The sequence below is a fragment of the Pollachius pollachius genome (genome assembly GCF_949987615.1).
Source record: "Pollachius pollachius genome assembly, chromosome: 6".
NCBI lineage: Eukaryota > Metazoa > Chordata > Actinopteri > Gadiformes > Gadidae > Pollachius > Pollachius pollachius.
This window is the reverse complement of record NC_136939.1, coordinates 956,478-972,646: the sequence shown is the minus strand read 5'-3', so window position 1 is coordinate 972,646 and position 16,169 is coordinate 956,478. Positions and strand designations below refer to the sequence as shown.

Sequence of the window (16,169 nt, the reverse complement as noted above, 5' to 3'; positions counted from 1 at the left end):
CCCAGTGTGTTTCACATTAGCACCACTGCTACAGGAACCACCACACACACACACACACACACACACACACCCATGCAGACGCACACAGCAAACGCACACACAAACGCACACACACTCACATGCCTATAGCCCCTGTCTTCATCATATGTGGGAGAGAGGCTGAGAGCAACAAGGAGGAGAGAAGCAGAGCAGCGACCCGAACAACCACTGAACTCCTGGACGCCTTCAGACCAGCGACAACGGCACAATAAAAGACTTTCATTCATTAATTCATATTTCTTTTTGTAACTCTTCAGTTGATACATCTGAGGAGAATAGCTACCTTTTCAACGCTGGGCGGAGACGGCTTTCTGAAGATATTTTTATTTTGTTTTTGTTAATTCAAGACTACGGAGGAAATATTTGTTTTGGTTTTTCTGACGCGGTTTCCGTCATTCTGCTACTGAGGAATCTGAACTTTACAGTAAGTAAGAAATAAATCAACACGATAATACCGTAATCTGAAGCTTCATCACACTATGAAGAAAAACAAATGTTCCAGTTCCATTATAAATTGATTGTTTTTACGTTTAGAAATGACATGACAGAAATGAATGACTAAGGTGATCAGACTTGACCACAGAGAATATAATCAATGTTTTCTTCATTGACATAGAGCTGTTTTAAAAAAAATGATCAGCCAAACTCATTATATTATTATAATTATATTATAGTATTTAACAGAATAAAGATTGGGTTTTGGCCTGATGTTTTTATTTTGTTGTTGTTTATTGACTTGAAAAAGTCTCAAAATAATAAAGCCTTTGTATAAATGTATTTCATGTATTATAACTGTAATGTTTCTCATTCATAATTTATTTTTTACTGAATCAAAACTCGTTTTTGAGTCCAGGTGAGAAATTCATGTCAATGTCTTTGTCTGCGTGAGACTTCAGCATCGCTACTCGCCACAGCAGCCGAGCAGGGGGGGGGCGGGGTTAGTGGACGGGTTAGTGGGGGGTTAGTGGGGGGTTAGTGGGGGGTTAGTGGGGGGGTTAGTGGGGGGTTAGTGGATGGGTTAGTGGGGGGTTAGTGGGGGGTTAGTGGGGGGTTAGTGGGCGGGTTAGTGGGGGGTTAGTGGACGGGTTAGTGGGGGGTTAGTGGACGGGTTAGTGGGGGGTTAGTGGACGGGTTAATGGACGGGTTAATGGACGGGTTAGTGGATGGGTATGTGGGGGGTTAGTGGGGGGTTAGTGGACGGGTTAGTGGGGGGTTAGTGGACGGGTTAGTGGGGGGTTAGTGGACGGGTTAGTGGGGGGTTAGTGGACGGGTTAGTGGGGGGTTAGTGGACGGGTTGGTGGGGGGGTTAGTGGACGGGTTAGTGGGGGGTTAGTGGACGGGTTAGTGGGGGGTTAGTGGACGGGTTGGTGGGGGGGTTAATGGACGGGTTAGTGGATGGGTTTGTGGGGGGTTAGTGGGGGGTTAATGGACGGGTTAGTGGGGGGTTAGTGGACGGGTTAGTGGGGGGTTAGTGGACGGGTTAGTGGGGGGTTAGTGGACGGGTTAGTGGGGGGTTAGTGGACGGGTTGGTGGGGGGGTTAGTGGACGGGTTAGTGGGGGGTTAGTGGACGGGTTAGTGGGGGGTTAGTGGACGGGTTGGTGGGGGGGTTAGTGGACGGGTAAGTGGGGGGGTATGTGGGGGGTTAGTGGACGGGTTAGTGGGGGGTTAGTGGGGGGTTAGTGGGGGGTTAGTGGATGGGCTAGTGGATGGGTTAGTGGGCGGGGTTAGTGGACGGGTTAGTGGATGGGTATGTGGGGGGTTAGTGGACGGGTTAGTGGGGGTTAGAGGACGGGTTAGTGGGGGGTTAGTGGACGGGTTAGTGGGGGGGTTAGTGGACGGGTTAGTGGGGGGTTAGTGGACGGGTTAGTGGACGGGTTAGTGGACGGGTTAGTGGACGGGTTAGTGGACGGATTAGTGGACGGGTTATTGGAGGGGGTTAGTGGACGGGTTAGTGGACGGGTTAGTGGACGGATTAGTGGACGGGGTTGGACGGGTTATTGGAGGGGGTTAGTGGACGGGTTAGTGGACGGATTAGTGGACGGGGTTGGACGGGTTAGTGGGCGGGGTTAGTGGAGGGTTAGTGGACGGGGTGGGTGGGAGGGATTGGTGGGGATTCCTTGCAGCCGATGATTGACAGCAGAGCAGGAAAGGCTGAGTTGAAACGCGGAGCGGGGCTGACTTCTTGGCAGGCTCACGGTAATTTGAACACCCAAGGACGGGGGGGGGGGGGATCCACACAAAGTCTGCTTCAATATTTAGAATAATCTAAAGCACATGTGAGTCTCTGAAAAAAAGAAAACTATGCTTTTCATACAAGGCTGAGAAATGTGTGCACTTTATTAAAAAGGAGGGGATAACTAGTCGTTTTGCGCATCATATACCTTCAGTGGAGCGGTTAAATGGAAACAAATTCCCAGGGTATAAAAGCGAGAGCTGGCGGGACTCGATGTGAAAACATTCTGTTCACACTTAGCGCGCCTGGAGGAATGTGTCACGGTGCGGGCCGCTGGGTATTGTTCTGGCGTCTGGTTACCCGACCGACTGAGGTGGGGTCGGGCGCTTCCTTCCACTGGGAGTTGTTGTGCGTGTTGGCGCTCAGACACGCCGCTGTTTACAGGGACGCGCTGTCGTCTCCCCCGACGTTAGACCAGGGAAAGACAGATAGAGAGTTAGGGAGAAGTTAGGTGGAAGGATGAGAGATAGACAAAAGAAAGAAAGAATAATGACAGAAAATACTAAAATAGAAGGAAAGAATGAAAGAAAGAAAAAAGAAGGAAAAAAGTAATCCTAAAAATAGGACAATACTACAGACAGACAGATCCTTAGACCAATGGAGAGACAGACCGGCTGACAGAGAGAGAGAGAGAGAGAGACAGAGACAGAGAGAGAGACAGACAGACCGGCAGACAGAGAGAGAGAGAGAGAGAGACAGACAGACCGGCAGACAGAGAGAGAGAGAGAGAGAGAGAGACAGACAGACCGGCAGACAGAGAGAGAGAGAGACAGAGAGACAGATAGACCGGCAGACAGAGAGAGAGAGAGAGAGAGAGAGACAGACAGACCGGCAGACAGAGAGAGAGAGAGAGAGAGAGACAGACAGACCGGCAGACAGAGCGAGAGAGAGAGAGAGAGACAGACAGACCGGCAGACAGAGAGAGACAGAGAGACTGACAGAGAGGATGATGAATTAAATACTGACGTCAGTGATGATGATGATGATGATGATGATGATGACAAAGAGGAAGACGATGCTGAGAATGACGCTGCCCCCCCCCCCTTCAGGAGGATGAGTGTGTCCGGGAACGGCACCATGGAGAAGCCCTCGGTGTCGGAGCCCCCTCGCTCCGAGCCGGGCTCCCCCACCAACACCCTGGGGTCGGGGGGGGTGGTGCCCCCGCCCTACTCCCGGGGGGGCGCTGAGGGGGAGGAGCTGGAGCTGCGGGGGTCCCTGGACTGCTGGGCGTGCTCCGTGCTGGTCACCGCCCAGAACCTGCTGGTTGCCGTGGTGAACGGCTGTCTGGCCGCGCTGGTGTTCGGGACCATCCTCACGCCCTCGCTGGTCATGGTGGTGTTCGGCTTCCTGTGCCACTCCACCGTGAGTACACACACACGCACACAGACAGACAGACAGACAGACAGACAGACAGACAGACAGACAGACAGACAGACAGACAGACAGACAGACAGACAGGCAGGCAGGCACACATACACACACACACACGCACACACACGCACACAGACAGACAGACAGACAGACAGACAGGCAGACAGGCAGACAGACAGACAGACAGACAGACAGACAGACAGACAGACAGACAGGCAGGCAGGCACACATACACACACACACACACACACACATACACAGTGATGCACACACTAATGCACACGCCGACCGTACGCACGCACACACACACACACACACACACATGCAGGCCTGCACACACACGCACGCCAGTACGCACACACACACACACACAATAATGCAGACACGTGCGCACAAACAAGCGTGCAAAATTTGGGGTTATTTTAGAACAAGAAAGAGAGAGAGAGAGAGAGAGAGGGAGAGAGAGAGAGAGAGAGAATAGGCCGGATATGTTTGGCCACTCAGGTACATTTCCATCTAAGGATGTGACACTTGTTCGTGTTGTGTGTGCTCACACAACTTGTGTGTACATGTGTGTGTCCCTTCCTGTACTTATGAGTGTATGTATGAGTGTACGGGTGTTCACTCCCCCCCCCCGGTCGTGTTGTGGTCGTAAAGTTAGTCTGATCGGTTCACCAAAAGGCCACCAGCCACCGCTCCGTGAGGAGATATCAATCGATTCAACATTAGATGGTCTAATTTTACAGCCCAAAATAAAGAGTACATCTCAATGACGTCATCTAGAAGTGTCTACGCTTTACAACACACGTTGTTTATTTTTGTAAGATTATAGCATGTTCTATCATAGACACGCGTGTGTGATGTCACATACATACATGTTAAAGATGACAACATACTCTGACTTCATATCAACAAGACCCTCCTCCATACTGTCACTACAGGCCATCAGGATCCAAACCATATTAGATCAGGATGTGCATCTTAGTAAGACCTCCACCCAGACCTGGTCCTGGTCCGCCCTAACCCTGACCCCTGGTCCTAACCCTGACCCCTGGTCCTGGTCCTGGTCCTGGTCCTGGTCCTGGTCCTGGTCCTAACCCTGACCCCTGGTCCTGGTCCTGGTCCTAACCCTGACCCCTGGTCCTGGTCCTGGTCCTAGTCCTGGTCCGCCCTAACCCTGACCCCTGGTCCTAACCCTGGCCCCTGGTCCTGGTCCTGGTCCTGGTCCTGGTCCTAGTCCTGGTCCTAGTCCTGGTCCTGGTCCTAACCCTAACCCCTGGTCCTGGTCCTGGTCCTGGTCCTGGTCCTAACCCTGATCCCTGGTCCTGGTCCTGGTCCCGGTCCTGGTCCTGGTCCTGGTCCTAGTCCTGGTCCTGGTCCTAACCCTAACCCCTGGTCCTGGTCCCGGTCCTGGTCCTAACCCTGTCCCCTGGTCCTGGTCCTGGTCCTAGTCCTGGTCCTAGTCCTGGTCCTGGTCCTAGTCCTGGTCCTAACCCTGACCCCTGGTCCTGGTCCTGGTCCTAGTCCTGGTCCTGGTCCTAACCCTGACCCCTGGTCCTGGTCCTGGTCCTGGTCCTAACCCTGACCCCTGGTCCTGGTCCTGGTCCTGGTCCTGGTCCTAACCCTGACCCCTGGTCCTGGTCCTGGTCCTGGTCCTAACCCTGACCCCTGGTCCTAGTCCTGGTCCTGGTCCTAACCCTGACCCCTGGTCCTGGTCCTGGTCCTGGTCCTAACCCTGACCCCTGGTCCCGCCCCAGGTCCAGCCCCACGGGACCTCGCTGTACTGCTCGGACCTCCTGGAGGACGGGGGCTGCGTGGCGCTGCTGGTGGTGGGCTTCCTCCTGCTGCCGCCCCTGCTGGTGCTGGCCCTGGCCGCCTACTGCCGGCTGGCCCGCCACCTGCAGCTGGGGCTCTGCTTCGTGCCCTACAGCCGCGCCGTCTACAAGAACCTGCCCGCCGCCCGGCACCGGGGCCCGGGGGCCCGGGGCTGCTGCGGGGCCGGGCCCCCGGGGGCCGTGGGGGACCGGGAGGGGAAGGGGAGCGTCTGGGTGTGAGGAGCGGGGGGGGAGGAGGGGGAGGAAGGGAGTTCTGGTGGGATGGGGGGAGAGGGGGAGACGGGGAGAGAAGGAGGGGCGGAGAGAGGGAGGAGAGAGGGAAGAGAAGTGGAAAGGAGAGGAGGTGAGGGAGGAGGAGATGAGAGAAGGAGACGGGGAGGGGAACGGCTGGAAGATGTTCCGATGGAGTGAGTCCGTTCATAAATCCGTTGGTCTGGGCGACAACCAATCAGAGAGAAGATGTCCTTGAAGAAGGACACTTTGAAGTGACTTTGCTGCGCCAGACTCCGGCCGCTGTATAGCTCATTGTAATTAATCATCTGATAATAATTGCTGTGACATATTAGACTGGGGCCTCATGTTGACTCGATCCAGATGTGTTTTTACAAACCTTTTTAATAAAACTCTGCCTGTATTCACAGCTGTGTCTCATGTTTGGACAGAAAATAAAGTCTTCCACCAGGGCTACGAGCCGATTGGATTACAGAGAGAGAGGGGGGCGGGGGAGGAGGGAGGTGAGGGGAGGGAGGGGGGGGAGAGAGAGGTGAGGGGGAGAGAGAGGGGGGGAGAGAGAGGTGAGGGGAAAAGTGAGGCAGAGAGTGAGAGAATGAAGGAAAGAGAGTGAGAGGGAGTTGTGACATCATCAGTGCCTTTTATGTGTGTGGTTTTTTTCCTTCCAGCCGTGTCATGGTAATGAGGCTGTGGAACTCAGTGGTGATGTAACTTGTTTTTGGTTATGATGTAAATCACGCAGAATGGGACACATGTGAGTCTGTGAGGAAATGAAAAATGAAATGAATAGCCACTACATAAGCATACGTAAAATAATTCATGATTGCTTGAACGGATCTCATTTGCAGGACACTGCAGTCCAGTCTCCAAAGAATGAATGCAAGAAGAGCAAATAATGATATTATGTGCACCGTGACTGTGAAGTGTATATCTCTTCGAGAAGGCCCTGGAAGTAGCTAAAGCGTTGTGATATTCCCCGTGACCACCAGAGGGAGACAGAGATCGCTGAACAGCGAGTCAGCGCGCTATGAACACATGGTCCTGATTAGCGGTAACAAACTGTTTCGACAGTTAAAATAACGACTTATAAATCCTTTATTTATACATAAATTACAATTTAAAGTCAGGAATGTATTCTTATGCAAGACAAAGTGGTATATTCCACTGCGGTGAAGGGAAAACTGTTGGTTTTCCACGAACACATCTTATTGCTGCAATACAGTTTCCGTTTGTTGGTACGATCCCTGGATTTCGATGTTATGAAATGTGGTGGTGGTCTCAGTCATTCAAAGGTGGTGTTTTTGGGGTTACCAGGGCCTGGCTGTGGGTGGTGTAGGCCTGGTAGGGTTAACAGGGCAGTGGGTTGAGTAGATTGAGTGAGTGGTGTAGGCCTGGCGGATGGTGTAGGCCTAGTGGGTGGTGTAAGCGTTTGTGGGTGGTGTAGTCCTAGAGGCTGGTGTAGGCCTATTAGGTGGTGTAGGCCTGGTGGGTGGTGTAGTCCTAGAGGGTGGTTTAGTCCAAGTGGGTGGTGTAGGCCTGGTGGGTGGTGTAGTCCTAGAGGGTGGTTTAGTCCAAGTGAGTGGTGTAGGCCTGGTGGGTGGTGTAGTCCTAGAGGGTGGTTTAGTCCAAGTGAGTGGTGTAGGCCTGGCGGATGGTGTAGGCCTAGTGGGTGGTGTAAGCGTTTGTGGGTGGTGTAGTCCTGGAAGCTGGTGTAGGCCTATTAGGTGGTGTAGGCCTATTGGGTGGTGTTGTCCTAGAGGGTGGTTTAGTCCTAGAGGGTGGTTTAGTCCAAGTGGGTGGTGTAGGCCTGGTTAACAGGGCTGTTTGCCCAGGCTGGTCAGCAGGTCGTGGGTGGTGTAGTCTTAGTGGCCTGGTTAACAGGGCTGCTTGCCCAGGCTGGTCAGCAAGTCGTGGGTGGTGTAGTCTTAGTGGCCTGGTTAACAGGGCTGCTTGCCCAGGCTGGTCAGCAGGTCGTGGGTGGTGTAGTCTTAGTGGCCTGGTTAACAGGGCTGCTTGCCCAGGCTGGTCAGCAAGTCGTGGGTGGTGTAGTCTTAGTGGCCTGGTTAACAGGGCTGCTTGCCCAGGCTGGTCAGCAGTTTGCCGTGGGGGGTCTTGTAGAGGGCGGTGAAGGCCCCATGGCTCAGCGTACCGCGGCCGTCCTCATCGACGCCGCCCATCAGGATGTAATCCGCCCCTGAGGGAGAACGAGTGTTAGCTCACACAGCGCGGGTTCCAGAGAGAGGCTCAAAGGCCTCCCAGCATGTTAGCATAGCCTCATGGTGTGTACACATAGCCTCCTAGCATGTAAGCATAGCATCCTGGTGTGTAAACAAAGCATTCCGGCCTGTTAGCATAGCCTCCTGGAGTGTAAACATAGCCTCCTAGCATGTTAGCATAGCATCCATGTTGTGTAAACATTGCCTCCTAGAAGGTTAGCATATTCTCTGGCCATGTTAGTACAGCCTCCTAGCAGGTTAGCATAGCATCCTGGTGTGTAAATATAGCCTCATAGCATGTTAGCATAGCCTCCTGGAGTGTAAACATAGCGTCCTAGCATGTTAGCATAGCATCCTGGTGTGTAAACATAGCATCCCGGCCTGTTAGCATAGCCTCCTAGCATGTTAGCATAGCATCCTGGAGTGTAAACATAGCCTCCTAGCAGGTTAGCATAGCCTCCTTGCACCTTAGCATGCCCTTAACTCGTAAGCATAGCCATCAGGTGTGTTAGCATGCCCTCCTAGCGTGTTAGCCCCCGCGGCGCGGCCGTACCTTTCCTCAGCACCGGGCACTTCCTGCACTGCGCCACCAGCTTGACGGTGCGGGCGGTGCCCTCGGTGATGGACAGACGGCCCTCCTTGTAGGTTTTGATGAGGGTCACGCTCACGTGCACGGACCCCCGGGGCCCCGGGGTCAGGGCCGTGACCTTACCCGTCAGCACTGAGGAGGAGGGGGAGAGGGGGGGGAGGAGGAGGGGGGGAGGAGGAGGAGGAGGAGGAGGAGGAGGAAGAGAGGGGGAGGAGGAAGAGGAGGAGGAGGGGGAGGAGGAAGAGGAGGAAGAGAGGGGGAGGAGGAGGAGGAGGAGGAGTATATCTTTACTTTCAGAGCATTTAGCAGATGCTTTTATCCAAAGCGACAATAAATCCACTTGTCAGCGGAAAGAGAATCTCTGTCAGTACAGTGAGGACGTTCATAGAACCAAGTGCCAAGCACTAACCATCACTAGGTTAACCCATTCCCCGTACACAACAGAGATAGATAGGATAAGATGCTAAACCATGCTAAGTACTATTCTTTAGTACAGGGACATAAAACAGACAATAAGTGTGATGTAACTATAAATAATAGGAGTCACTAAAAAGTAATTTGATGAACTACACAACTACACAGGCACGTTACTTAAGAACTGTGTAGTAACGGGTGAAGTTGAGTGCATGGTAAGTGGAAGTATTATCTCAGAGGTGTACCATCACTGCATTCAGGTGAAATGATTGTTTGGAACCCGGTGGGTTTGGAATTTGATTGACTGAAATTAAATCAGTGGGAAGTGGATTGGTTGTGCGGTGACTCCACTCGTCTGTGATTGGTCAAGGAGGTACTCACCAAATTCGCTGGCGCAGTAGCTGGTCTTGATGGTTCCGTCCCTCTTGCAGGCCTTGGCACACAGCGGGTTCCCCATCACTACGACAGAGGACAGACACACGGTTCTACTGGTGGAACCGGCCCCACTCTCTGAGACCGACCCCATCACTACGACAGAGGACAGACACACGGTTCTACTGGTGGAACCGGCCCCACTCTCTGAGACCGACCCCATCACTACGACAGAGGACAGACACACGGTTCTACTGGTGGAACCGGCCCCACTCTCTGAGACCGACCCGGTCTCCTCACCAGCAGACATCAGTCTGTAATAAACAGACAGAGAGAACGGACTCTGATAGTGGATGTTCACACCCACACACACACACAAACACACACCCACACACACACACACACAGATAGAGAGACACACAAACACAGATAGCGAGAGGGACACACACACACAGATAGAGAGAAACACACACACACACGCACGCACGCACGCACGCACACACACACACACACACACACGCACGCACGCACACACACACACACACACACAGACACACAAACAGAGACACAGATACACGCACACACACACACACACACACACACACACACACACACACACACACACACACACACACACAGATAATGAGACACACACAGACAAACTCCCACACCCACACACACACACACAGACACACAAACAGAGACACAGATACACGCACACACAGACACAAACACACGCACACACACACACACACACACACACACACACACACACACACGGCCCTCCGTACCCGGTCTCTTCCCGTTCCCGGGTCTGGTGGCTCCGTTCAGGCCCGGTGTGACCCGGGTCCGGGTCCGGGGGGGCTTCACCACCCTGGGCGTCACGGTGGTGGTGGTGGGGGCGTTGGTGGTGGTGGGGGCGCGGGTGGTGGTCGTCCTGGTAACGGGCCGGTCCAGCCTGGGGGCGGAGTCGACGGCGGCGCCGTGGGGGACGGCGGTGTAGCTCGCCAAGAAGCCGTCGGAGGTCACGCTGAGGTCAGACACAAACTGGACCAGCAGCACGTTTCCGTTGGAAACCAAGGGCCTGGGGGGGGGAGGGGAGGGGGGAGGAGAGAAGGAGGGGAGGGGGAGGGGATGAGGAGGAGGGAGGAAAGGAGGAGGAGGGGAGGGGGGAGGAGAGAGAGGAGAGGAGGAGGAGGGGAGGGGGGGAGGAAGGATTTGGGAGGAAGAGAAGAGGAGAAAGGGGTGATAAGATCAGAGGAGGAGAGGAGAATGAAGGAGAGGAGGTGAAGGGAGGATGAGCCAGAGATGAGAGGCAGCTTTATTTCAACAGGGTTGATGTTTCATCAGATCTCCTCTGAGAGGAGCCCCCGCCCCCCGGGCCCAGTACTGACTCAGGCGCTCTGTCGCCGCAGAACTTCCCGATCAGTCGGGAGTTGTCTCTCTCCCCGCCGTTGAAGAAGGCCACGTAGTCGAAGCGGCAGTAGGTGTCTGCCTCCAGCAGGAACTTATCAAACTTCACCATGATGACCTGACACACACACACACACACGGTACACATGTACAATCAAACTTGAGTGCTGCCTTTTACAACCTGACCTCTGTTTCTGCCTTGTTTGACGCTACTGTGGGACCTCTGCCGTTATGTGTTGGGCCCCTAGTGCTCTCCTACCCCCCTGGAAGGAGGGATCCCTCTCCTGAGATCCTCCTCAAGGTTCCTTCCTTCTGTGTTCGGGGTAGATATCCCGTTACGTCCTCCGAGGGCTTAGTGTTAGTGGTGTAGGATGGGGGCCTGTTAGGCTCTTTGAGCTCTCCTGTGATTCAGTCAACTGTCCTGACTCTGGTGCGTCGGCTCCACAGACGGGAGGCTGAGACCGGGAGAGGAGCGTCTGCGTGTGCGTAACGGTGGAGGTGTGGGTGGGTACCATGCCCGGGTCCACGGTGATGAGCCAGGAGCAGCTGGTCCCTGCTGGGTACTTGTTCATGGGCCAGCCGGGCGTGGTGATCTCTCCCTGGGCCTTGGTGATCTTCCCCCCGCAGAACTGTTGCTCTGGGCAGGAGAGAGCCGCCACAGTAATCCGGTTAGGACTCGTTAAGGTGGAAAACTAACGTTAGGACTCGTTATGGTAAGGACTTGTTAAGGTTCGGACTCGTTAAGGATCGGCCTCGTTAAGGTAAGGACTCGTTAAGGTCGACATTAACGTTAGGACTCGTTAAGGTTTGGACTCGTTAAGGTACGGACTCGTTAAGGCTAGGACTCTTTAAGGTTCTGACTCGTTAAGGTTAGGACTCATTAATGTTAGGGCTCGTTAACTTTAGGACTCATTAACGTGAACATAAACGTAATGACCCGTAAAAACAACCAATTTTGTCGTTAACATATTTTCGCGCTAATTTGTCCTCAAAATGATCAATATCCAATATTTAATCTTTACTTATGGCAGCAATAACGCACATCCATTCTCAGACAATGTGCTACCTTTTGCAGCATGCGATCTCATCTTTCTTACCGTCAGCGGTGGGCGTGATGCCGCTGAAGTAGGCCACGAAGCCGCGGCCTTGGTTCCCCTCGTCGGAGACCATGTCCAGCATCATGGTGTTGCTGGTGGAGATCAGCGCGCCCGGCCGGAACGTTCCACAGAAGCGCCCCAGCTTCTGCTTCATGTTGGAGTGGCCGTTGTACGCGTCCAGGTAGTCGTAGCGACAGAGCGAGTCTGCCTCCATGTCCATCACACGGAATGTCAGCATGACCACGTTGCCTTCGGGGACCTGGGAGTTGTAACAATTTACATTTTTTACATTTTAGGCGATTCTGCTGAAGCTTTTATCCAAAGCGACTTACAAGTTTCACAGAGACACCCCAGGCGACACCTATCTCGTCAGGAGCATTCAGGATGAGGTGTCTCGCTCAGGGACAACTCAACTACCACAAAGCTAGGAGGAGCTGGGGATCGAACTAGCAACCTTCCGGTTACCACCTAACCCATTCTTAAATTTAGGGGATTTAGCGGAAGGTTTTACCTGAAGCGACTGACAACGGTTCATACACACATTCATGGCGGAGACAGCCAGCGTGCGACGCAGTCAGGTGAGGCCTCACCTGACTGCGTCTCTCTCAGTGACAATGAGGGACACTCAGCTCGGAGGTTCCGGGGATCGAACTAGCAACCTTTCGGTAACAAGTCAACCCGCTCCACCTAATAGGCTAAAGGGACGTCCTACACGTCGTAGAGCAGACAGAGAGCAGGACCCCAGGGGCGGACCACCGGCGGACCCACCGTGATGCGCCAGGTGCACTTGCTGTTGGGTTTGTAGTAGCTGGGGAAGTCCTCACTGCCCACGAAGCCAGAGTCGGACACAAGGTCCCCGCCGCAGAGGAAGACCGGCCTGGAGACGGGAGGTCACAGGGTTCAGAGGACAACAGACACGTCACCACATCCAGGGCATAGTGCCCTTAGGTTGTGGTCGGGTTCTGCTGGTTTGAGTTTTTGTGGTACCGGTTGAAAACCCAACATCAAATAGCTTAGCAATAGAAAATAGGATAATTTCCAGACCCATTTATATTTTTATAAATCCCTAAAACTAAATTAAAGTGTGTTCATAATCCATGAGAAGGAACCTAATGGAGGGATTGTTGCGATCCATACATGTAATCTATTCATTTAATATGCAAATGTGATATATATTACTTTAATATTCAAAGGAAATATACTACTTTAAACTTTCTTTGTGAGGGTGAGGTGATATTGTGATATATGAATAATAACCCTCTTGCTGGGTAAGGTAGGATAAAGTTGACGTGATGATCTGTTATAACTCTGATAGGTCTGTTTTATCACTATTACTATACTCCCCTGGGCGCTTGCACGTTTTGAGATAGGCCTACATTCCTGCCGTCACAAATAACTAATAACTAAATCACTGGAATGACTTGAAGAATTCTAGGAATATTGCAACACTCACAAGAGCGTTTCTTGGAAGACTCAGGAGATGGACGAGTGGAATTACTGGAACTTTCCACAGCCTCTGGTCTGGCTAACTTCAGACACATCATTAGCATCACTAGGTCTTCCAACGTGGGTCAAAATATCCTCAAATATCCTACAGTAAGCTGCATTCCTCCAACATTACCTCATAGTCGTTACGTCGTTTCATGTGGTAGTGAGACAACAAAACACTAAGTCTTGTTTACTCTGAGTCCCAAAGGACAGGAAACAGACTATTGAAAGAAACAGATCGCTCGCCAAAAACATCCCTTCAGAGTAAACAAAACAGTAAGTCTTGTTTGCTCTGTGTCTCAAGACGGCCCCATGGGCAGGAAACAGACTATTGAAAGTAACAGATCGCTCGCCAAAAACCCCCCTCAGATAGTTTATCTGTCAGCACAAACGCTGTCCTTCCATCTGACGATGGAGGGCAAAGCATGACGGGGTCAAGAGTTACATTCTAGTATCTCACTGGATTAGAAAGCTTGTGTTGCAATACTCTTGTTTTTCAGTTTCCATTCAGTTTCAGTGTCTTATCTCTACATCTACTGAGGTATTTATGGTGTTGTGTGAGATGATCTTAACGTATCATTAGCGCCACTGTCGCCTTGAGCAGGACAGAGAGACAAAAATCAGTAAATCAGAGGCTGTGGTTCAGACAACTGAAGCGTCGAGCGTCTATGCAGACCAACTCTGTCCCTCACACAAAGAAATGCTCACTAACTGAAGCAGCAGAAAGGGAGAAATGCACTTGGCCCGTTAGGCTTCAAGGAAGTCGGTCGTGAAGCACGATTTGAAGAATCTTTGCTGCTTGTCCAATTTTGATCTCCGGCTCATTGTCAGTTGTTGATGTAGAAAGGTTGGGAGCCATCAGAAAGCTCTGGAACAAATCCGAACGTCCTGAATGCATGCCATATCTGAGGCACATCAAATCCTTCAGCGTAAACATTCAAACAAACGTTTCTTTCCTAGAAAAATACTTCTCCACCAGAGTAAAGAATAAATAATTACAATCTTCAGGGCTGGCTGTGTGGGACGCGTCTCTCTGAGCCAAGAGAACCGACCCCACAGGCAGAATAACATCTGGAAACATCTGGGTCAACTCTGAGTCGCGGCAGCCGAAGCCTGACTCGCTCAGCGGGTCCAACAACAACAGGAGACAGCGACCACACCACAGACCAGGGGACAGACAGACAGACACGCAGACACACAGACGGACACGCAGACACACAGACAGACACACAGACACACAGACACGCAGACACACAGACGGACAGACACACAGACAGACACGCAGACACACAGACACGCAGACACAAAGACGGACACGCAGACACACAGACACTTAAACACTGAGAGGATGTGAGTGGGTTGGTTAGTGTGTGTTTGTGTGGTTGTGTGTGGATGTTTTTTGGTTGTGTGTATGTGTGTGGTGTGTTAGTTTGTGTGTGTGTGTGGTGTGTAGTTGTGTGTGTGTGTGTGGTGTGTAGTTGTGTGTGTGTGTGTGTGTGGTGTGTAGTTGTGTGTGTGTTGGAGGATGGTGATCTTTGGTCTTCATCGTTATCATCTGATGCCATGATACATTTATTAAATCTTCTTCACTATTTGTCATCTAGCAGACCGAATCCCACATAGCGTCTACAGCGGTTCTCCTTTGAGGTACGTGTCACTAATGAGCAGGTAGGGGTTAGGGTTAGGATGAGGGTTAGGGGTAGGGTTAGGGTTAGGGTTAAGGGTTAGGATTAGGGGTAGGGGTAGGGTTATGGTCAGGGTTAGGGTGAGAGTTAGGGTGAGGTTTAGGGTGAGGATGAGAGTTAGGGTGAGGGTTAGGGGTTAGGGGTTAGGATGAGAGTTAGGGTTAGGGTTAGGGTTAGGGGTTAGAGGTTAGGGGCTAGGGTTAGGGTTAGGGTCCTGCTCAGGGTTAACTACAGGGTATGCTGTGGACAATGTTCGGGGTTTGAACCGGGAACATGAAACCCCCTCACAGTACAGTAGCCCTCCTCATCCCATCCCCTAAGGCGCTGCGATCGGCTTGAGGAGCCGTGCGAGTGCGATGCCTGGAGGTCCTTATCTTAATGGAGGGTGGCGGTCCTCACCTGGTGAAGTTGCTCTGCTGGGCGCGGGTCGCAGCCAGGAGCCACGCAGCACTGAGGTACAGCAGGAAGGAGCGGGCCATCAACACACAGCCGGGACGATCCATGATGCAGAGTCCTCACCGAGCTACAGCACACTGCAGAGGAGATGCAGGGAGACGGAGGGGAGACGAGAGGGAGGGAGGGAGACGAGAGGGAGGGAGGGAGGGAGGGAGGAAGGGAGGGAGGGAGGAAGGAGAGAGAGAGAGAGAGAGAGAGAGAGAGAGAGAGAGGGCTGTAGACGTTGGTGAAAGTTCTAGATCGTGGTTAGGAACGGTTTAGGGAGGAGGGACTGAGAGAGGGAAGAGAGTAGGAGTTTGAGAGCGGGGGTGAAGTTGTTGGAAGAGAAGGAGAGAGGGATCCTAACCGCTCACTGCACACAGCAAGGGGGAGACGATGGGGGGTGATTCAGGCGCAGGGGGGGGGGGGGTTGGTGAAGAAACATATGATTAACACCAGATGGCTTCCCTCCCCCACAACAACCCTGGACCCAGGGCCGGCCAGAGGGGCATCCAGGGAGAGAGCGGGTCTGAGGAGACCTTTAATCTCCTCCAGAGTGATCGCTAACGTGTCTGGTCTGGAAGCATTCCTCCAGCATAAGGACACTTCACAATGTGGCCGACTATTACCGCAACACTCGCGGGTATTTTGACCGTTTCCGGATGTTTTCGGTAACGCAGTTGAATAGTACTTGTTGGATTGTGTGTCAGTCCTCGGGGCTTGGGGGGTGGTGACGGTAGGTCAGGGCTG

General features: G+C 52.6%; 2 protein-coding genes across 2 annotated transcripts; one reads left to right on the top strand and one right to left on the bottom strand.

Annotated features, from left to right (window-relative positions):
* Positions 1-47: 47 nt before the first annotated feature.
* tmem88a (transmembrane protein 88 a) lies at positions 48-5,698 on the top strand (the record flags this gene model as incomplete). Its single annotated transcript, XM_079737748.1, has 3 exons — positions 48-463; positions 3,323-3,635; positions 5,402-5,698. The coding sequence occupies exons 2-3, from the start codon at positions 3,327-3,329 to the stop codon at positions 5,696-5,698; spliced, it is 606 nt and encodes a 201-aa protein (XP_079593874.1). The 5' UTR covers positions 48-463; positions 3,323-3,326.
* A 1,089-nt stretch (positions 5,699-6,787) lies between these two features.
* Positions 6,788-15,530, bottom strand: pcolcea (procollagen C-endopeptidase enhancer a). Its single transcript, XM_079737666.1, has 9 exons — positions 15,384-15,530; positions 12,580-12,688; positions 11,812-12,070; positions 11,227-11,351; positions 10,696-10,832; positions 10,093-10,385; positions 9,311-9,388; positions 8,480-8,647; positions 6,788-7,904 (listed from the first exon to the last, which is right to left on the bottom strand). Exons 1-9 carry the CDS (start codon positions 15,485-15,487, stop codon positions 7,774-7,776), a joined length of 1,404 nt encoding a protein of 467 aa, XP_079593792.1. The 5' UTR covers positions 15,488-15,530; the 3' UTR covers positions 6,788-7,773.
* Between the last annotated feature and the right edge of the window lie 639 nt (positions 15,531-16,169).